At 44.8% G+C, this 22872-nt stretch overlaps 2 protein-coding genes across 6 annotated transcripts in view; one reads left to right on the top strand and one right to left on the bottom strand.

Annotated features, from left to right (window-relative positions):
* Positions 1–16293, bottom strand: part of STS (steroid sulfatase) — a 151643-nt gene extending 135350 nt beyond the window's left edge. For 2 of the 5 annotated variants that reach the window (XM_012782469.3, XM_012782468.3), the window contains exon 1: positions 15117–15313. Coding sequence is in view for 2 of the 5 variants with exons in the window: in XM_012782468.3 (XP_012637922.1) it covers positions 15117–15130 (14 nt within the window). In the remaining 3 variants the exon portion in view is untranslated. The other 3 variants (XM_012782470.3, XM_012782471.3, XM_075999257.1) reach the window with 3 other exon arrangements.
* PUDP (pseudouridine 5'-phosphatase) overlaps positions 15012–22872 on the top strand; it is a 71652-nt gene continuing 63791 nt past the window's right edge. Inside the window, exon 1 of the mRNA XM_012782472.2 lies at positions 15012–15147. Coding sequence (XP_012637926.1) covers positions 15072–15147 — 76 coding nt within the window. The 5' untranslated portion in view covers positions 15012–15071. The remainder of the gene's footprint in view (positions 15148–22872) is intronic.

Below are 22872 nucleotides of genomic sequence, written 5' to 3'. Positions count from 1 at the left end.
AGTCGCCAGGAGCATTTTTTGCTGGAAAATAATTTGTAATTAGTCACTCAGCCACTTTTATGCTATTATGGCTAATAAAATCCCAAATCTCATCATTTATCAGCTGGATGCAATTGTGTTTGTTGACGGTGAGGACATGAGATTGCAAGAGAGGCTCTTTCCCCTGGATGTAAATCAGTACAATAAATCCAAAGATAATAGCTCCTGATATCACTGGAATTTGAATATTTACAAGGTGACTGGCCACTGGCTCCATTTCTAGACCATGGCAGGCTGGGACTGGGGTGGACATTTTGGAGGGTGAGGTGGGTGGGGGTAGAAGGCACAAAGAAGTAGGGGGCAAAACAAAAGTCAGAGACTATCCTGGAGAGCACTGAACCACCACAGACCCTGTGTTTGTCTGGCCCAATGTCCCAGCTACTTGGGAGGCCGAAGCAGGAGGATCGCTTGAGCCCAGGAGTTTAAGGTTGCAGTGAGCTATTGATGCTCGAGCAACAAAGTGAGACCCTGTCTCCATAACAACAACAACAACAACAACAACAAACACCACCACCATTGTGAATGTACGCCTCTGAGCTGTACACTTTAAAATGGTTAATTTTATGTTATGTGAATTTCACCTCCATTTACAAAAAATAAATATTATATTAAGAGAGGTACCACAGCTAAAGCTATTTTGTTAAGTACCATCAAGCCTTGTGATGTCACTGGCGTGACAAGATATCCCCCAAATGAAGTTTGGACAAATACACAGACCCTGTTGTGAGTGGAAGGTGGACCCTCATTGCACAGTTGGGGAAAACTGCAACCAAGCCCGCCTGGCCACAGACCCAGGCACCTGAGCCACTGTTCTGATGCACGTCCTGGGTAAGGGCAGAAGGAAGAGAAACTCAGTGGGATCATAATTCCCAACACTGGGAGATGGCGCCCTGTTGCAAGGCCTGGCTGGACGCAGAAGTAGCAGAGCTGACCCAGTGTCAGGGTAGCACAGGAAGAACCTGGGTGGGCTCCCCCTCGTGAAGGGGGGCATGGGCCGTGAGGGATGCCATTTGATCACCTCATCTTTTCAGAAGGGCCACCAGACCCCAGAGGCATCTTGAGCAAGCAGAGAAAATGACTGTGATGAGTCAGAACAGACTCTGGCATGAAGAGAATCAAATACTCAGTTCTGCATGGGGTTTTCCATAACTTCATCTCGCTCAAATATAAATCAGTGGCATTCAGAGTGGCTAACTAGAGTCGAGATTGTCAACCTCAACTTAGACGTGAGTTCCCCCCAGACATCTGTCTGCCACTAGGTTTTCTGGTTCTCAGAACACATTTTCCTAGATTATGATTAGGTTCCCAGGTGCACTCACAAGCAGGCACCTGGGGGAGGCAGGGTCTTCACTCTCAGCCTTGGTACTCATACCTTTGTGTGGTCTCCTTCTCTAGAGCGAGGATGGAGACTGTCACTTGCTTCTAACCAATAGGGCATGGCAAAAGTGAAGGGATTTTGCATGTGTCATTAAGGGCCTTAATCAGTGGACTTTGTTCTAATCCAAAGACAGGTGATCCTGGGCGGGCCTGCCCTAATCGGGTGGGCCCTTGGAGACAGACTCCAAGCACAAGAGCCCCTCACCTACTGGCCTTAATAAAACAGACAGCCCTGATGTAAAACACCTGTGGGTGAGGGGCAGTCCCCAGCTACTGGGAACCTCAATCCTTGCAAGAAGGAACTATGGGCTGCCAACAACTTGAATGCGCTTGCAAGAGGACCCCAAGTTCCAGGGCAGAACACAGCCCATACCTCACTGACACCTGCAAGACCCCGACCAGAGGACCCCATTCAGCTACACCTGGACTCTTTACCCATAGTCATTGTAAAATCATCAGTGGGTGTCAGTTTAAGTCTTTACGTTTGTGGCAGTTTGCTATGCAATGATGAATAACCACCATGGTATCTATTCCCAAATAGACATAAAATAGTCACAACACCAGAGAACTTAACCAGAACGTAAAACCAACTGTTTTCAACTACAGGGGTGGCCACTATCCGCAGCGATAGGTAGCAGCTATGAGTCGTGTCTCCAAGACTGCCAGAGAATTTGCAGCTGCTCTTCAAGGCATCTGCTCCAGGTTCATGGTTTTCCCTTTGAATCTATGAGCTTCCCACATAGGCAGCTGAAAAATCCCTTTCTAGGTTTGAGCAAGGTTGCTGTGGATCTCTTCCAATTGCAAACCTTCTGAGTCATGCAATTTGCAAGTTCTAGGAAGCTGCAACTGTAATCTCTTAGATTAAGTAACCAAACTGTAACTTGAACTGATTTGCAATTAGAAGGTCCTGGAATCCATTTCATATTGCCGACCGTGGTGACTGTCTAGTTAGTACTGTGAATTATCTGCTATGACCCAGCCCGCCAAGGGAGGCAAAGGGCTTTCAACACCTCTTTGGACGCATCATAGATGGGATGTCCGGCAATGTGACATGACAGGGTAGAAAAACAAGGCTCTTGACTCTGATCCTCTTTAGAGATGCTTGGGCTTAATTTTCCCATTTATGAAATGGGACTCAAAACGACCCACATCATGGGGTTGAAGTGAGAAAAGAATGAAATGAAGCAAAATAGGACAAGGTGCTTTCTGTAAAACATAAAGGCGCCACACGGCGTTAAAGTAACGTGACTCTGCAGTAGACCAGAGGTTCCCACGGGGCGTGGGGGGGATTGGCAATGTCTGAAGATATTTTTGTTTGTCACAACTTATGGGCTGTGCCAGTGCCATCCAGTGGGCAGAGGCCAAAAATGCTACTCAACACCCTACCATGCACAGGACAGCCCGTGATGACATAGAACAACCTGGCTTCAACTGTCAGTAGCGTCAGGGTAGAGAACCCTGCTGCAAGTCAAAGATCCGCATTGCTCAATTTAAAATGCTTTTTCTAGACCCATGATTCTCAACCAGGGGTGACTTTTGCCTTCCAGGGAGCACTGCACAATGTCTGCAGTCATTTCTGGCTGTCACAGTTGTGAGGGGACTATTGGCTCTCACACAGTCCAGGGAGGCTGGTGACCACCCCAGAATGCATAGGACAGGCCCATCTCACCAGAAAGAATTATCCAGCACCACATATCAGTTGTGCCAAGGCTGAGAAAGCGTGGCCCCGATGTTCTCATGCTTGCCAAAGAACAATTTTTCTTTCTTCTTAACTAATTTGTTCGTTTTAATGGGATCTGGCCTTTCAAATGTCAACACTTGCCTTCTGGGTTGGTACGCCCATCTGCAGAGTTCCCAGATTGGGTCACTGCGTCCCCCAATAGATTTGTGTAAACGGTTCCTTGCATCCTAGGGGGGTGGGCTGGGAAGGAGGAGCTGGAGGCTGCTCACAACTGGGCACGGAGGCCAGAAGAAACAAAAACTGTTGGGACTAGATGTGTTCCACAATTCAACATTTTTTGGAATTTAGAAGGTACTGGTGAAGAGCTCATATAATATATAACACCTTGAACGAAATCTTGGACTGCAACCTGAAGTCACCCCTATTAACAGTTCTGCAGAGAAACAAAACGAATATCCGTGTTCAGTGGGATGAATGAAGACTTTTCAGCCTACATTAATTTCGCATGAGTTGGTTCACAGTGTCACTGCCAAATACGTTACAGAAACTCTTAGTTTTCAATGTTATTGTTTTCTCTTCCATTTCAGGGTTTAGACGAAGGACTGCAGACTTGTATACCTGAAGGCAGGACTTGAAAAAAAGTGGTGGAGTCTGGGGGCTAAGAAGTCAGGTCCTGGAAAAGCCACCTCTGCCAAACTGCCTTGGCCAAGTGACTTGAACATAGATAACGCCACAGTTTCCTCACAGGCAAATTAGATGACAGGTAGGGACCCGGGGCACCCTTGCTCAACGATCCATGTCAAACCAGCCGTGCCAGGCTCCAGCACAAACACAGAGCTACCTGTCCAGCTGGAAAAGGAGCTCAGAACAGACTGCCAGGGGTGATGTCCACATCTTATCCATGACCCCAGGCGGTGCTGATTCCTGACCGTTTCTAACCTGGTGGTTCTAAATTGGAGGCCGTTTTGACGCCCAAGAAACATTTGGCAGTGTCTGGAGACAAATTCGGACGTTGTAACTCAGCAGCGCGCGCGCGTGTGTGTGTGTGTGTGCGCGCGCGTGTGCGCGTACGCACACATGCAGGAGGGTGATCCGGCATCAGGTAGGCAGAGGCCAGGGTTCCTGCTAAACATCCCATGGCACACAGGACAGCCCCCACCACAGAGGATGACACAGCCCCAAATGTCCACAGTGCTGAGGCTGAGAAAGCCTGCTCTGCCTTGCACGTTTTAAATGCAGACTCCGGGCCAGTGACTGTGAACCAGAGAATGATCCTACCCACCAGGGGCCATTTGGCAACATGCTCAGCATCCCACAGTGCACAGGAGGGCCCTGTAGCCAAGAATCAGCCAGCTCCAATAGCAATGGTGCTTCTGTTGAGTCACAGAGAACCTCCCAGTCTGTCTGTCTCTAAAACCAGCACTCAGCCAATCCTGGAACCAACACGAGGAACCTGGGACCCGGGCCACCTCTGTCCCCTGCCCAGCCTTCCCACCAGACCTCACAGCTGAAGGTGCCATGCACTCCTCATTAGCTCGGTGCCACGCCTCTGCCCTGTGCTTCCTCCCCATGATAAGCATTTAATTATTATTGACATTGGCACCTGCAGTATTTATACTATTTGTTTTCCTTCTTAGATTGCACTTCTGTTTCATCATCATCACATCCTATCTTACCTATGTCCAGGGGCACAAGGGATGTGCCTGTTGACTCAGTGGCCAAGTTTTACAGTGGTTAATTTCCAAAACAAGGCTGGAATTTTATGAGCAGATAAGACAGAACCCAAACAATGGCCATGGAGACTGATCTGGAGAGTGTGTCTTAAGATTTTTTTTTTAACTCAATGTTTTAAAGAATGCCTGGCATTTACTGTTTAAGTTTTTAATATCAACAGGGATCTTTACAGTCTTTTTTTTTTTTTCATGCACTAAAAGCTTTCAGATTTCTCTATCCCAGTATCTATATCCTCAACTGTTACATTATAATCTCATTATAAACAATATAGGGCAATTTCTCAGTTGGCAAACACTAATGCCCCTGTAGACACCAATTCACAGGTATAAACTGTCAAGCATTATCATGTGTTTATTGAGACAAAGAATGCATGCCGCAAATGATCATAAAATGAAATTGTTTTTCTATAAAATAGTTTCAACACTTTTAGTGACATCATTTTCAATGCAAACTCTTTTTTTAACACCCCTCTAATTCAATCTGCAATGGTTGGCACAGAAGACAAAACTGATGTATCCATGAAATACACTGATACCCAGATAAGAAGTTAGCTAGAACTAGACCTCTTCATTCATTATCATCACTTATATAATTCAGCCACGTGATTAATGCAGAGGGTTTATTTAAAAGGGATTCAATGAATGTCTTAGCATCTCTCTTTGGAAAAAAAATGATTCATTTGGTTGGTTAATAATTGGTAGATTATCTGCGGTATGCAGGGTTGTTTCCGATGCCTCCATTTTCTGTAATTAATTTGAATTTTCAGAAAATAGTTGCCAATTTCTAAACCACATAGTCATTCCTCAGTCAACAAAGTCCTCTTTATAGAGATGGTCTACATAGCGAAACACACTCTGAAACAATTGAGTAATAAACCCCACATCTTAGAGCAAAATCAATGCGCCCTGTTAAGAAACATTACACACCATGGCCTTGAGGATAATAAATTCAGCGATCTACATGTATGCCCCTCAATGGAGTAGGAATATTTGTCATTTTCCCATTTTTAGGATATGTATTTAAGGCGTTCATGACAGATTTTAATTCCATATATTTAAATTTTTTTAAAAAAAAGAATGAGAAAAAATGTAAATGAGAAAAAAAGTAAAAAGAAGTAAAACTACTATTCCTTCTCAAATACATGTTTTGGAAAAGCAGTAAGCAGTAAACTTAGAAAAACTCCAATTTTTCACGGACTCCTTGAATGGCAAAGACATTTATATACATTGTATATAACTCAAACAGTGGGTCTAATATTTTGACACATAAGGTTAATTTATTCAATTTCCCTTTTGACTAAGCTATAGCACAAAATGCACCTCCTACTTTGCTCATTTCCTTTTAGATATCTTTCCTCTAAACTGTGCATTATTCGTTTTTAAACCAAGCCCATGTTTTCAAACTACCGCTTTAATCCAGAAAGAAAGAAAGACTATTTGCCAATTACTTTCTTCTCCCTAAAGACTGCCTTCTTTCAGGGAAAATGAACAAATGAAAATATATTAGATAAATGGTTGTAGGTGGTTTGACAGATATTTTCTTTAATGTAACACTACAGATAAAAATGTACAAACACGGCAGAGAAGTTAAAACACTATCTCCCAGAGTCAAGACTTCGCTCTTCCACTTATTAACGCTTGCCCTGCCTGCCCTTTTGCTAATTCCAGAAAGGGGAAGAAGTAGAAACCTTTAGACTTCCTTCGAAGCAGTACAACCAAAGCAAATATTCCCCATAGCAATTTCCTTTCATCATGTATGTCAACATCTTAGCAGCAGAGAAACAAAACCATAACAATGATAATCCAACTTACCAGTTCTCATAAGGCTTTCAGACAGGGCTAGCAACTGGGAGACCCAGACACTCTGTACTTGTCCTTCAAGGATCTTAAACAGCTCTTCGCATTATCACGCTGGACAGCAACCCAGCCAAACGCTCCCAATGTGTGAACAGTCATTTGACAGCCCGGGTAGTTATATTGGACCATCATTGGCAATAATGTCATCACTGAGTAATCGGTGAATCTATCATAAAAAAGTTATTTAAACGCATGTGTTTCTCCACCTGGCCTTCCCCAATGCCCCACATGTTTTAGACATCAATCAGAGGGAAGCTGGACTTCCTTTGCCAAGTCATCACATTGGAGGAGCTTCATGGGCCAGTTCTGAATACTTAACAGCAATCCTCACTCACCTTTTGGCTCTCCTGACCTAGAAAAAACAACCCTGAAGTTCACCGACAGCATTGCCTGCGGGCATTGGATTTGCTTTCACCATGCACGGCCAGGAGAGCCAGCGTGTGTTCACAAAGGAGGGAGAGGTTACAAAACGGTGGGGTGGGCCAGACAGATACATGGTGACTACTGTGTTTCTATCAATAATGGGATGCAGGTGTAGGGTAGGAATGGCAAAGGTTATGTTTTAAATGATCTGCCCAGAGCCCGATGCACCTAGCCCCTGCTAGCCTGTTTGTTAAGTGACCTGCACGCACAACACGGCACAAAGAGCCTCGAGGAATTCATTCTCTTTGTCAACATCCAAGGTTAGGCAATGGGCAAGGCCACCATCCTGCCTGTGGGTGCTGAGGTAGGGAGGTGTCCCAGCAGTGCTGACTCCACAGCAGGGAATCTTCTGACCTGACACCTTGAGGGAAACTCATACCCCAGGAAAAAATAACCTCCAGTGTGTTTCTCTTTTGTTTCCTCATGTCATTTGCTTTATTTCATTTAGGGAACTTTGCTTTACTTCATTTAGGGAATAAGGAAAAAACAACAACAACAGAAAGGAAAGGAAAGCCTAAATCTGAGGTTTTGTTTTTATGATTCTACTTCCATAAATAAAATATTGCTTATTTTTTAATTATGTTGCATGCCTCTGGCTCTCGGTAGGTGCTCAAATAATGTATAATGCAGCAGCGTTAGCCTATTTTCCATTCTTAATAATAACCAAGGGATAGAGCACACTGAAACCTGAAAAATATTTTAACCTGAGTTAAGTATGATCTGGATTTCACCAAAAGGCAATGACGTTTTATCTCCCTGGTTCTCTATAAAGCTTATTCATTGCAGAAATGTTTTATACCAGCTAGTGGTCAAAGTTCCAACATGTCCCATGACGTTTCTGCCATCTAAATGCTTTAAAGCTCAAAATTAGATTTCTACTGCAACACCAAATCTCTATAGTTTTGATCCCAGGGTAAGACTTCTGCTTATCTCCCCACCCCTCCCCCAGCTCAGGCATGCTTGGGTGGTCTGGCAGGAAGGGCTTTTAAATGGCAGAAATATGGTGGGCCATGTTGGAACTTTGACCACTAGCTGGTATAAAACTTTTCTGCAATGAATAAGCTTAATAGAGAGCCAGGGAGATAAAACGTAATTGCCTTTTGGTGAAATCCGAGTCATACTTAATTCAGGAAGGGCAGGCAGAGGGAAACTTCTGGCTTCCCCATTTGTCCTCTGCCTTCATCTCCAGCTGCAGTTGCTCCCCTCTCCATGCCTGAAGTGCAGAGGGAATGGGAAGCAAAAGGAACGGAAGGTTCTTTTCTCACTGGTGCCATTGTCAGCGGGTTTCAGGCAAACCAGAGAGGTATTTTCCTAGGTTCTTAGAAGCTGTCCCGTCTGCTTCTCCCTTTTGCTACTCCTGAGATGAGGGCAGTGTGGTCTCTCCCTCCAGCTGATGTTCTAGGGGTGACTCTTGTCCTCCCAGGAGACTTTTATGGAGCAAAACTCCAAATGTCTGCAAACCCTCCTTCTGCTGGTCCTCATCTGGTGGTTCAGGTCATCTGGTCACGCGTATTTGTTTGAGGGAGTCTGGGAGGACAGACTGTACCCACACATTCCACTAGCCTGCAACCCCAGGAGTCTCTGTAGCTGTAGCAGGCAGGAGGCAGGGGCCAGTGACTCAGGTCCCAAGAGTTGCACAATCCTCCCTGAGGGGTGCCACGGAAGCCTCCCCACTGTCCTGCAGTCAGGAGAGATGCATGCCACCCACCCGGGAAACGGCAGGCTCCCATGCTACAGAAACCTCTTCACAAACCCTCTTGTCTCTTTTTCTCTTACACCCTTGCTGTGAAGCCAGACAGCCACTGGGTTCCCGGCTATCTACATGGCAGATTACTCCATGACGCTGTCTCTTTGCAGTTCAGCTGATGATGCTGGCAACTGAGTACCGTGTTAACAGTAAATATCTCCCCAGAATGATTCATCTTAATTTGTGGAAGGAGGGCTTTGGAGTCAGATGGAAATGAATCCAACCCTGATTCCAGCACTCACTAGCTGTGTGGCCTCAGAAAAGGGCTTAACCTCCTGGGGCACCGGTTTGTCATCCGTAAGACAGGCAGAAGGACATATTCCAGGTAGAGTTATTGACTGCAGATAATGGCCCAGGGCACGGTGTCTGACAAAGAAATAGATGCTCCTTTTTGGCAATTTTTAGAGAGGAGAAGGAAAAGGATTTCATTTTACAGAGCTATGAAAACCACTGTGCTTTGAGGTCATAACAGGCACAGACTTTTTCAAATGTCCTGGAGGACTGAAAAAACAAAACAAAATAAAAACAGTGCATACTTTGTTATCTGAATCTGTGTAGGTGCTTAATGACATTGTTCAGGGTTGAACCTACCTGATGTGTGACATTCCTAAACCTGTGTTGACCCTCAAGCTATCTCTGGGCACACCTTCTCCCTAGAGCTCTACCCAGGAAGAGCCCAGTAGAGAGACTCTTAGTGGAAAATTCGGGAGTCCTGTAGAACGAGGAGGGCAGGACACCATGCCATCATCGTTCAGAGCTTAGCCAGCAAAGAGTCACTCGTGAAGATTGGACATGCAGCAAACGTGTGAGCAAAGACCAAAGCTTGGTAATTAGGGCCCTGAACCAAGGAACAGGCATTCCAATGCAAATCAGGCAACTGTGATGAGAACAACACAGCGCTCACAGAAAGGCTCTTCTCTTCGGCACAGGTAAGGGGAGATGCTGGGAGCTCCAGAAGCCAGTGTGCAGCCTTCCTGTGCTCTTGTCCACGATGCCAGGGGCTCGCCAGTTGGGAGCTTTCTCTATATCCAGATGGGCTTTGCTGTTCTCCACCAAACCATATGTCACCCCGGTAAAGTCTAGAAATACTAAAATATCTCAACTGTGCTCATATTTCTGGTCCTGGGATGCCCCCTGGGTATTAAAAGGAAGGTTAAGGCGCAGCAAAGGGCAAAAACACATGGGAAACCCCTCCCAGAATTCTCCTATGCGTGCTATGAGTAATGTGTGTGTGGGGGGCAGACCAAAGTAGGAAGAGGGAAAACTTTGAACAGTTTCTGGGTAGGTATTTTTGGTTATTCCAGGTTTTTAATTTTCATTCGCTGCTCATTCTTCACTAACAGGGCTAATAACGGCCTCTGCTTGATATATTGCAATTTGGTGTTTGAAGTTACAGCTTTATTATTAAGCCCTAAACTAAGTCCTAGTAAACTGCCTTCGTTTATAAGGTATATATACCTACTTTACTCCAGAAGGAGGGAGACAGGGAAATTGATTACCTTTAAGGTTCTTTCAGAGTAGTTCAAATGGCCCTAGGAAATTGAGTTGAACTATATGCTTTTCAGATGTTATTCTTCATACATTAATACAACAGCAGCTAACAAACATATGCGATTGAAATGTGCCCACAAAAGAACAAAATACATTTCTTGTACCTGTTAGATCCATCTACTTCACTTAGCCTATTATACAACTCTCAAACCAGTGCAATTATATATAAATATATATAGACACACACATACAGATATGTATTATATATAAAGACCTTTCTTCTTAAGTTTTTTCAAACCACATACACATATATACGTATATTTATATGAATTAAATATAATGACCTTTCCTCTTAACTTTCTTGGAACTGCACACAATTGTTCATATAATATATAACATTAAAATGCATGTGCATATATGCACATTAAATATATTTCAATTATATATATAAAGACATTCCCTCTAAAGTCCCTTAAAATTACCCACACCAACATATTATTTACATATATTATATAACATATCTGTGTGTGTATATATATATATATGTATACACATCTCATTCCCCTTAAGATTCTTAACATCTTAACTATTTGAGGTATTTAACAAGATCCTGTGCGTTTTACTATGTGAATTTACTCTGCTATTGCAGCGTGTTTGGTGTTTACTGCAACTTGGCGAGACACCACATCCTTACTGAACTGCTCCAAGAGAGTAGGTGGTGAGAACTTGAGAGTCACGGGGGACCCGACACCTAACACTAGTAGTCTGGTATCTCCAAAGTCTGTTTGGGGGAGATGCTACAGTCTTTCTAAAGAGGGTACGAAATGGTCTCCATTGAGTAATTTTGTCAAATATTGGGTTTTAAAAAAATGAGAAGACCATCGTCGACCTCAGGAACGGGAGTGTTTCCGGCGGAAGTGGCTGTGGACTGAGGAGGGACAGGCTTTCCAGGCTGATGTGATCAGGCAAAGCTGAGGAGGTGGCTATGCCACCAGCCTTCTGTTCCTGGAGGTCTGCCTGCTCCGGCACACAGGAGGTGAGCACAGGCAAAACAAAGGAGCAAATTTGCAAGTCGAGAATTGACTGCTTGGACCATGTGGTTGCTGCCACACTCTGAACCGAAATCAGAATTGCCAGAGGGAAAAAAAAAAAGTTTCTTGGGAGGCGGGAGGAAAAATAAAAAAAAAAAAAAAAAAAAAAAAAAAAAAAAAAAAAAGTTTCTTTTTGTTTATATTTTGAAGGTTCCTATTTCCTCATAGTGTTTTGCTGGTGGTTTCTAGAACACCTTTTCCTTTATTTGTACAATCATTTTTATATTGGATTTTCATATTAAGTATCTGTTCAGGTTAGGGTTTTGACTATGTACTCATAAGACATTTTTAAAACACATAGGGAAATACAATAATAGGTTTTGCTTTTTGGCTCTAAGGAAGTAAGACCACCTTTCTACCCTGTTCCTTTTAAGGTGCATTACCGGAGGGGGGGGCAAGGTAAGAAAAACAGTTGCATTGCCTAACTTGTAAGAGGTGCTGAGAGAATGAAATAAGAGACAGTTTATATTAATAAAGTAGTGAGTCCACCCTCATGGTCTGAGGGCTGGTGGCTGTTACCACAGCTGACATGAAACGAAGACCCAATTTTAACTACCAACAACCAATCATTCTTTAAACTTGGACTCTCAGCACATGCCCTTCATAAATACTTCTGAAAACCTACCAGTGCACTGTGTAATTCATGTAAGATGCAAGGCGAGATGAAAGCCTTTCAGGGGAGCAAGTGGTCTAATCCGAAGCAGCCGTCATGCGAGGCGCGCATGAGAGACGGCGCTCGGTGCGGCGAGGCCACGCTGGGGTTCTGTCCAGTGGCAGGGCCAGTGGGCACCCCGCCTTGTGAACCTGGGGAAGGAGGCAGCAAACGGCCCCAGACACAACACCCCCAGTCACATCCACTGCAGGCGGGCACAGCTACCCCAACAGGTCCTGGAGGGAGGGGCCATGCCAGTGGCAAATCAGGAAGGAAAGAAGAAAGGAAGACAGAGAGGGAGGGAAGAAAAAAGGAAAGGAGTTGAGGAGGACAGGAAGGAAGGAAGGCAGGAAAAGAGAGAAGGAAGAAAGGAAGGGAGGGAAGGAGCAAGCCAGGAAAGGACTGTGTGGGGCCAGGAGCCCCAAACCCTGCTACAGTGCGGAGACAAGCGGCACCCCTATCAGTGGGACGTGATGAACCAGAGCCCCATCTCACGTGTCCACGGTGACACCTAGTCAGCGAGGATCCTAGGGCCAGAGCTGAAATTCTAAAGTGTGGAAATTCTAATGCTCCAGATCTCTGGTGCGTTTTTGCCCCCTCCACTTACACAGTTTTAGAATAGCGCATACCTATCTATAGGTACGTCCTAACTTTACAGATGTGACAAAACCTGTGGGGCTTTTCATCATCAGTGAAGGCTGTAAATCTGATGCCAGAAGTTCCACTTTCTTGTCACTAACTCAAACCTGCATTTTATTATTTTTTGTAGGTGTTTCTTTAAGCTGTCCATCTTGTTCATTTTGGGAGGGTTGGTTTAAAAATTAAATGATGTACACTGTAAATACACTTTACCCTAGTCTGCACATTGCATCATACTGAAATCAGATAAATCACGGAGGGCAATAGTGTCTCCCCTTGACACCCTGCACAAGGATACCGGGAGAAGTGACCAGAACACAAGACCATTCACGAGCATCCACACACATATCATATGCTAGTCAAGCTTAACATATTTCCTACTTCTTTACGTTAAAAGAATAAGTAGAGGTCCTCACGTACCCCCACCTCACAGTGAAGTATTTGGTATGCCCAGGGGGCAGGGAGTGAAGGCCTAGGACATGTTGGGACCTGGTTGAAAGGCAGATGCTGAGTCAGACAGTCTGGGTAGGGGGTGCCAGGGAGTCTGCATTTCTAGTGATCCCCTGGGAGCTGCTGTTGCTGCTGGTCCGGGCCCTCCTCTGCTGTTCAGCACTGCAGAGCAGCAAACCTGACCTTCCCTTCAGAGCCAGATTGCACCCTGAGGTTCAACAGGGTCAAGAACAACACCCCTTCCCACCAAAGTACCAGATACATCTTAGAGTATAAAGCCAGGGATAGCGATTCAGTCACCTCCCTCCACCAGGCTCCCTTCCGGAATCTACGGGGCTTGGGGGAAACTGGTGGTAGGAGGCGAGAAAATTTTCAACACATCCCCTGAAAGAGGCTCCCTGGGTCTCTGTTACCAGCAAGTTACCTGGGGGAAGAAGAAAGGGAAATCTGTAGTGAGGGGCTGAAGTGGAGGCCCCCCTTAGATAGAAGCCAGAGCTTTCTGGTTTCTCAGCACCATCAAGGAATGTGGCCATGGACAGCCTCTAAGAAAGATGGTCCCTGGTCCAACCTGTCACCATTAATTGGGGGGAAGGGGGAAAGGGGAGGATCTGTACCCCACAGATGTAAAGAGAAGAATGGAGCAGACTATGGTCATTGGAAACAGATATATGGTCATTGGAAACAGACCACAAATGGCAGCATTTGAGTCACAATCCCCTTCCTAATTTGCTCATGAATTGCCTTCCCTGAAATCTAGTGTTCTCAAAGTGAAATCGTGATTGTACTAAATGGGGGGAAATCTCTTACAGCACCAGCGCTAAAAATACATAATTTTATTGACTATATACTATGCACTGGTACTAAGAGCTTCACCTGCCTTGCCTCCTTTGACATGTCCATTTTGCCCATGGGGAAAGCGACCCGCGGAGGCTCATTGCCTATCACAGATGATAAGACCCTTTCTGAATCCATGAGTGCCGCATCCACCATAGGTGCACTAAACCAGAAATACACACTCACGTTTTAAAGTCTTTGGAACTTTCTCCTCTGTGCTTCTCAAAAGGTCTTACCTTCGTCATTAAGCGTGTATAACACTAAACGAACACGAGATAGAAACAGGCACAAACAGGTATTTTTCTAAGAATGGAAAAAAAAATGATCTTCTGGTTGCATTCAAACAAAATTGGAAAAGGAATAAAACTCAAGAGCAGTCAAAAGGTAAATGAGACCTAAGAAGGCAAAAATCGCAAGACGTTTTTAAAAATGACTATAATTTCAGCATCCTCCATGCATACTCATCCTAAGGGCCAATGCACCAGCCCCGGACGCTCAAAGATGCGGGTGGCGCACCCTGCCCGCGCCAGTGCGCATGCGCCGCGCGGCTGCCGTCCTGGGCCCGCGTCCTGGTCCAGGACAGCAGAGAGGCGGGCGGGCGAAACCGAAAGGGAACCCCGCCTGGTGTCCGGGGGCTGGCGGTTCGGGCTCGGAGAAACCCACCGGGCAACCCCGTGACCAAAGCCATTTGGCTGCAACCTGGCGGCCCGCAGTGATGACCCCCTGAGCATCCTCAAGCCGTCCTCCCCACCCCACAGCCTGTCACACGGTCCCTCCTTCCACATTCCCGCCCTTTATCTAACTCCGAGCCATGAATTTGACCCCAGACTAGGCGCTCAGTTCTGCGCGGCCCCTGGCTGAGCGGCCTAGCCCGTTTCAGGTGTGAAGCGAGGGGTGTGGTGGTGGACGCGGGCAAACGTGTCGCGCCCGCCCGCACCGCAGCCCGGCTCGACTTGGGCTGCCAAGGCCGGAAGCGCGCGTGCGCGGGGCGGGCGGCTGCGCGCGCACCTCCGCTTGGCTTCCCCCACTCCCTAGAGTAGACCGAGAAGGCGGCACCATGGCTGCGCCCCCGCCCGCGCCCCCGCCGCGCCCCGTCACCCACCTCATCTTTGACATGGACGGCCTTCTTCTGGGTGGGTAGTCTGCGGTCGCCTCCCGTGAGCGCTGTCCCCGGGCGGGCGTGGGGTCGGCGTCGGGGCGGGTCCTTCAGGGCCGCGGGGTCGCGGCGGGGCCGTGTCCCGGCGAGGACCTTCCGGCTCCCGCGCGCTCTGTCCCAGCCCGACCCCGAAGCCGGGCGGCCGCCGGCGCCCGCGGGCCCATGTCTGGGCTGACCGGCGCGCGTGGGTGCGGCGTGTACGCGCCCCCGCGCCCGCTTCCGGTGGGCCGGCCGCGCGTGGGGCCGGAGCACGTGAGGCGCGGTGCCCCGGGGACCACCGAGCGGGCGCACCGCGCCGGTCCTCCGCGCCCTCCTTCCGGTTTCCCACCCGCGCGGCCCCGCCTCGGCGTTCCCATCTGCGGAATCGCTTCCCGGGGACCTGCCCGCCGGCTCCGCGCTCGCTGTCGTGGGCGCACCTGGATCGTAGCATCCTACATGCCCGTGTTTCTCAACCCGGCGATTTCGCGGCCCCCCCCCCCCAGCCCAGCGCGCTTGGCAACATTTTGGGTGGCACAGCTGGAATGACGGGGTGAAAAGGTCACTGGTGTTTAGTGGGGGCCAGGCCAGGGGTTCTGCGAAACCTTCTGCAGTGCACAGGACCTCCCCGTGCCACCACAAGGAATTTTCCCGTCCCAACTGTCAGTAGTGTGGAGGTGCAGAAGCCCTGCCAAGTTTCCTGGCCTCTCAGAGTGACCCGACACTGTGGGCCTCACCTGGGTGCACAAGCTGGGACCACCCCCGCACCCATACTTGCCCCATCAAAACCTGTATTTTAACAACACAAATGCGTGAAAGTTTGAAAAGCACTGCTCTAATTTAGGATCTGAGGCATTAACAAGTCCTTGGCAGTGGACTAAATAAGTCAGATAGTCAATTCTACCAGGCACGAACTTCACCAACAGTCTGATAGTCAGTCCTAGCAGACATGAACTTCACCAGCCAAGAGGAATTCAAGTAGAATTCAAAGAACATTCGGTTTATAACTCAGTAAAGGACTATGCTGAACTCTACCCAAAACCACAACAGAATTATCATTATGAAAAATATGTTCTAACCTGGTACCCACCAGAAGTCTTCATAGATCTGTCAGCATGTCTGCATGCTTGATGTGGACTGCTGGCCTGCTGGTTTACATCTATTGCTTCATTTCAAAACCTGGCAAGGTAGGAGGAAGTATTTGCATTTGACTAGTAAAAAGGAAAAAAAAACAAATCTTGCAGCCCAGAGAGGTAAAGCTAATTGCCCAAGGTCACACAGCCATTAAGAATCCAAGCCAAGAAATAATTGTGCATCGATATAGTTCTAAATATAAGACATTGAGCTCATCTTAAACTGTGCATATGATTGCTCCTGTTTGTCATTTCATTGGGTGGTTCGGTAGCATGATTTTTTAAAAGGCCCCAAAAACAGTCTATTATATGGGCAGACAGCTATAAACTGGTAAATTCCAAAGGGGAAAAAAAAATCCCCACAGAGGTCACTAATTGGAGCAAACAGTGTATACAGCTACTAAATTTGAAATGATTCAATTTCAGAAAGCTGCTGGGATTCATAAGTATAGTCTGTAGATATGAATTTTCCTACTCAGGTCAAGAAGTTAAATTGTCAAATTCCTTACTCTCCAATGAAAGGTCCAGAGAACCTGTTCTGGGAGTCTCATGAATTTTAATACCAAACAAGATGTCTCATTAAAATTAAACATACTAAACTTCTAAATGAGCTTGATGCCTAATTCTGATTCTAGAGTCACATATACCCATGCCCTGAAGTGATGAATGTTACTTAAATGGCAATACAAGCATTGACCTGACACTGTTACCCAATCTTCCGATAGCCCAAGAAGTAATGCTATTTGGAAAGATAAACTCTAGTTTTGTTTCTCCCCTTCATTTTCTGCCCTTTTCCTCCTTTGCTGCCCTAATTCTCCTTTGAAGTTGTAGGCTTTGCAGAACTCCCTCAGAAATTCGTCTTTGCTTCCTCTGTTCTTTCGCAGAATGTCTTATATAAAACACAGCTTCCCAGAACATACCACTGTATCTCATTTAATCTACTAAGTTATGTCTGCTCTAATTCTTTGGCACCTCACTTCAGTATATCTGTTGTTTACATAACAAAATATCATCAATTTATAGTGAGTTCTTTTGCAGTAGATCTGTTTTTCAGAATTTTGAAAGCATTTCCCCAGTAAGTTCCGTTTGTCAATGATGTATCCCCAGTACTTGAGTTCTCAAGGAAGAAGTAAAATAGAAACCAAGTAGTTTCATGGAGAATTCTTACATTACAGGGGAAGCTTGTTTAATCAGAGGAGAATGAGGAAGTACATGAAGATTTTAGAGGAAATGTTGCCAAGAAAGAAAGGTCACTTTCTTATGTGTTTGAAATACATGGTGCTATTGGTTGTCCTTTCCAACAAAAACACTTTTGGATTCTGTTTTTCTTGACACAACGATTAATCAGTTGTGATTTAAGTAGTAATGTTTTGCTTTCAAATGCCATTCAAAGAGGAAACTGTGACAAGATTTCAAGGAAGAAGGAAGATGACAAGTATTAACAGTATCTCAGTACCTGTGTAGGGGAGATTATGTGGTTTGCAAATAACTGAAATTAGGAACCCAAAAGATGGGCCAAATTTCTTTAGAAAGAGAAGGAAGTTTGTTGTTCATAGCAGCTGTCTCATAGAAATAGAATTGAACCAGCTAACATATTCTGGGAGCAACTTTCAAAAAGCAAAAAGATCGAGATGGAACTGACTTGGATGATATGTTTTATGTAACCTAATGCATCCAAAGTATTATTATTCAACACATAGTCAATATAAGAAAATCACTGATATAGTTAGCATTCACTTTTGATACTAGGTCCTCAAAGTATGTGTGTATTTTATACTCACTCTGAGCTAGTCTCATTCCAAGTGTGCAATAGCCACGTTTTGCGAGTGACTACCAGCTTGGACAATGCAGGTCTAGATTTTTGTAGCGCAGCCCATGATGTCTGCTGTTGATAATGGTGGTGGGAAGGCTAGGCAGAGGGAGGGTGTTAAGTATATTCAGAATTTGGAATTTTTGGTATATGTAAGATGTACTGTGTGTAAAATATATTTTCCAGGAGTCTGATACAGTAATTTAAAATCCTTAAAAAAAAATCAGGCCGGGCGCGGTGGCTCACGCCTGTAATCCTAGCTCTTGGGAGGCCGAGGCGGGCGGATTGCTCAAGGTCAGGAGTTCAAAACCAGCCTGAGCAAGAGCGAGACCCCGTCTCTACTATAAATAGAAAGAAATTAATTGGCCAACTGATATATATATTAAAAAAAATTAGCCGGGCATGGTGGCGCATGCCTGTAGTCCCAGCTACTCGGGAGGCTGAGGCAGAAGGATCGCTCGAGCCCAGGAGTTTGAGGTTGCTGTGAGCTAGGCTGACGCCACGGCACTCACTCTAGCCTGGACAACAAACCAAGACTCTGTCTCAAAAAAAAAAAAAAAATCAAAGAATAAGCTGATTTTCAAATTCTTAAAAAGTCAGAAAATAATAAGGTACATCTGTGAGGGGCGGCAAGAATATTTGCAGTATTGACCATAATATGCCATGTCTCCATAAACATGCACAGATTGTAGGATTTTAATGAGTGACTGGGAATCCTACTCCACCTTCATATAGTAGAGTGAAGACCTGTTCTGTACCTTTTCTCACTCCCATAGCTCCCTCCTTGCCAAATAATAATACTTGAGGCCGTTTAGAAGTGCCTGCTTCCCTGTCTAGGGCCATGAGAGCCCAGAAGGTCCTGGAGGCAGGTGTCTAGTGTTCACCAAGCCTAGCACCGAGGGGATCGGGGGCTCCTGAGCCAGGTGGCAATCCTGTCCAGTGTGTGGTCGGAAGCCCACAGACTGTTTTGTTCACTTTCGCCTAGGCTATTTCTTTAGACACTGGAACGTCATTAAGCTGATAACAAAAATAGATTTTCCTTATATTAGTGCATACCCTAGGTAAATACTCAGAAGAACCTATCACAGTGTCATTTGACCCTATGTAATACATCTGAGATTAAAAGTGGAGGTGATAAGATTTTCAGTGGCTGTTGGTTCTTATCATTTAATGTGACCGAGTCATTCATTCCAAGTAAGGTTTCCATGACTTTTGACACCTTTCTCAGGAAGGTAGAGCAAAATTAAGGATCATTCCGTATGCCTCCATATGTGCTTATTGTCTAGCCCCAGAACTTGGAGAGATTCCAGTTGGAATGGGATGATAATTGTGTGCTGTTCATTTTGTAGATAACCTCCGGCCTTCTGTCTTATGTATTGGGTCTGGTTCCGGATATCAGCAACTCTGTGATGATAGGTTCACGTTCTGTCTTTGCCCTAGCTCCCCTGGGAGCTAACAGTGCACCCTTGGGTTTTATTTCATCTTGCTAGGTGAAATTTAAATTCTCATCCATGTTTGCAAAGGAGAAAGCTGAAATTTGGAGGCCAGTCTGATGACAGAAGTGAGCTCACATGTAAGGGGCTATAACTGGCCTCATTATAGTGTTATCAATGAGTAATCTGTTATTCCTGGGAACTGGAAAGGTTTCTGAAATGTAACAAGCACAGAACACCTGTGTTCATGTTAAGGGTCCAGAATTGGAGTAAGATGCTTTATTATATGCTAGAGAAAAAGCATCAGATTGTCGACTCAGCTACCTTTGGTTGTGTTTTCTAATTAGACCTGAACCATGCCAGCCTTAAGTTTCTTCTTATATTTAGTGATTGGGTTTCCACTGCAGGTATTCCTGTTTCTAGAATAATTGAGAAGGGGGTAAGATTTAAATTGCAAAATTCTGTAGATAAATGAGAGTTTTGTCTAGCTGACAATGTAACTAAAATAGGTAGCAGATTTCTGGGTGTGCAGGTATAAAGTGTCCATTCCTTACTTTTTCCTAGCTTCCTCTCCCTCACAGTGTGGTTTTATTTGGAAAACCACACAACTGCACAAACTGCACAGCTGCACAAACTGGACGCAGGCATACCTTGGAGATATTGCGGGTTCAGTTTCAGGCCGTTGCAGTAAAGTGAATATCCCAGTAAAGGCAGTCTGTGAATTTTTTGGTTTTTCAGCGCATGTGAAAGTTATGTTTGCACTCTACTGTAGCCTATTAAGTTTGCAGTAGCATTAAGTCTACAAAACCAATGAACATACCTTAAAATACTCAATTGCTAAAAAGTGCTAATGATCATCTGAGCCAACAACAAGTCATACTCTCTTTGCTGGTGGAGGGTCTTACCTTGATCTTGATGGTTGCAGACTGATCAGGGTTGTGGTTGCTGAAGGTTGGGGTGTCTGTGGCAATTTCTTAAAATAGCACAATGAATTCAGCCACATCAGTATACCCTTCCTTTTATGAAAAAATTTTCTGTAGCACATTAATAATGCTATTTGATAGCATTTGATCCACAGCAGAACTTCTTTCAAAACTGGAGTCAGTCTTCTCAACCTCTGCTGTTGTTTTATCAACTAAGTTTATGAAATATTCAAAATCCTTTTTGTCATTTCAACATCTTCAACATTTGTGGCATCTTTATCAGGAGTAAATTCTTTGTCAAGACACTGCTCTTTGATCATCCATGAGAAGCAACTCCTCAGTTGTTCAAATTTTACTATCACATTGCAGCAATTCAGTAATATCTTCAACCTCCACTTCTAGTTCTAATTCTTTTGCCCTTTCCTCCACATCTGCATATAAGTCCACCACTGAAATCTTGAACCCCTCAAAGTCATCCACGAGGGTTGGAATAATGTCAATATCTTGACCTCCTCCAGTGAATCATGAATGTTCTTAGTGGCATCTAGAATGTGAGGTTTTTGGCTTACTTTGCTCAGATCCAACTGGGAGAATGACTGTCTGTAGCAGTGACAGCCTTATGAAGTATAAAATGTATTTCTTTAATAATAAGACTTAAAAGTTGAAATTACGCCTGGGTCCATGGGCTGCAGAACGGATGTTTTGTTAACGGGCATGAAAACAACGTCCCATCTCCTTGTACGTCTCCAACAGAGCTGTTGGGTGACCAGGTGCGTTGTCAGTGAGCCTTAATACTTTAAAAGAAACCTTCTTTTCTGAGCAGTAGGTCTCAACAGTGGACTTTAAATATTCACTAACCATTCTGTAAGTAGATGTACCGTCACCCAGGCTTTTTTATTCCATTTGCAGAGCACAAGCAGAGTTGATTTAGCAGAATTCTTCAGGGTCCTAGGATTTTTGGAATCGTAAATGTGTATTGCCTTTAACTTAAAGTCACCAGCTGCGTTAGCGCCTAACAACAGAGTCAGCCCAACCTTTGAAGCCAGGCATTGGATTTTCCTGTCTAGCTATGAAATTCCTAGATGGCATCTTCCTCCAATAGAAGGCTGTTTCATCTTTGTTGAAAATCTGTCAGTCAGTGTGGCCACCTTTGTCAGTAATCTTAGCTGGATCTACATCAACAGTTGCTGCTTGACTTTGCAATTCTATGTAATGGAGACAGCTTCTTTCCTTAAAAACAACCTCTGCTAGGTTCTGACTTTTCTTATGCAACTTCCTCACCTCTCTCAGCCTTCATAGAATTGAGGAGAGTTAGGGCCTTGCTCTGGATTAGGCTTGCTCTGGATTGGTTTAAAGGAATGTTGTGGCTGGTTTGATCTTCTGTCCTGACCACTCACGCTTTCTCCATATCAGCAATAAGGCTGTTTTGCTTTCTTATCATTCATATGTTCACTGGAGTAGCACTTTAATTTCCTTCAAGAACTTTTCCTTTGCATTCGCAACTTAACTAACAGGGCTCAAGAGGCCAAGTTTTTGCCTTATCTCAGCTTTCAATATCCTCATTTCTAGCTTTTGATTTAAAGTGAGAGATTTATGACTCTTCATTTGAATGTTTAGAGGCCATTGTAGAGTTGGCCTGATTTCAATACTGTTGTATCTCAGGGGATAGGGAGGAGAGGTAGAGAGATGGGGAAGAGCTGATCAGTGGAGCAGCAGAACATGCACACATTCATGGATGAAGTTTGCTGTCTCATGTGTGTGCAGTTCATTGCACCCCAAAATAATTACAGTAGTAATAGCAAATATCACTGATCACAGGTCATCATAACAGATACAGTAATAATGAAACGGTTTGAAATACTGCGGAAATTACCAAAATGTGACAGAGACACAAAGTGAGCATGTGCTATGAGAAAAATGGCACTGATAGACTTGCTTTACACAGGGTTGCCAGAAACCTTCAGTAGGTAAAAACCACAGTATCTGTGACGTGCAATAAATACGGAATGTCTGCATGATTATGAGAGAGTAATCATCAGGATTTTTTTAAGAACTGATTTCTTCTTGTTCTTTTTCCTTGAAAAGTTATGTGTTAGAGATTATTTGGTCTTTTGTATCTTTGTTATTATTTACTCTTTGATTTTATTTTTTTTAAACTACTATAATTTAGATATTAGTTATTTTCTGTCATTTATCAGGGATAGATAGGGAAGTTAAAGCAATGTAGCAGAGCAGGGTAGGTAATACCTCCTAAGAAACGCCCCTGGAAAGCACTCCTTGTATAGATGCCCAGGTGGCACGTGAAATCTTTTCATGTGATGTTTGAAAAGTGGCTGACACACATCCCGTTTCTGGAAAATACAATAGTGTTATCCTAGGATGAATTACATTTGTCAGGGTTCCTACTGTCAACTATAACTGAATACC

The sequence above is a fragment of the Microcebus murinus genome, chromosome X (assembly GCF_040939455.1).
Source record: "Microcebus murinus isolate Inina chromosome X, M.murinus_Inina_mat1.0, whole genome shotgun sequence".
NCBI lineage: Eukaryota > Metazoa > Chordata > Mammalia > Primates > Cheirogaleidae > Microcebus > Microcebus murinus.
Note: the sequence above shows the minus strand (reverse complement) of the source record. Positions and strands in the feature narration are given on the sequence as shown.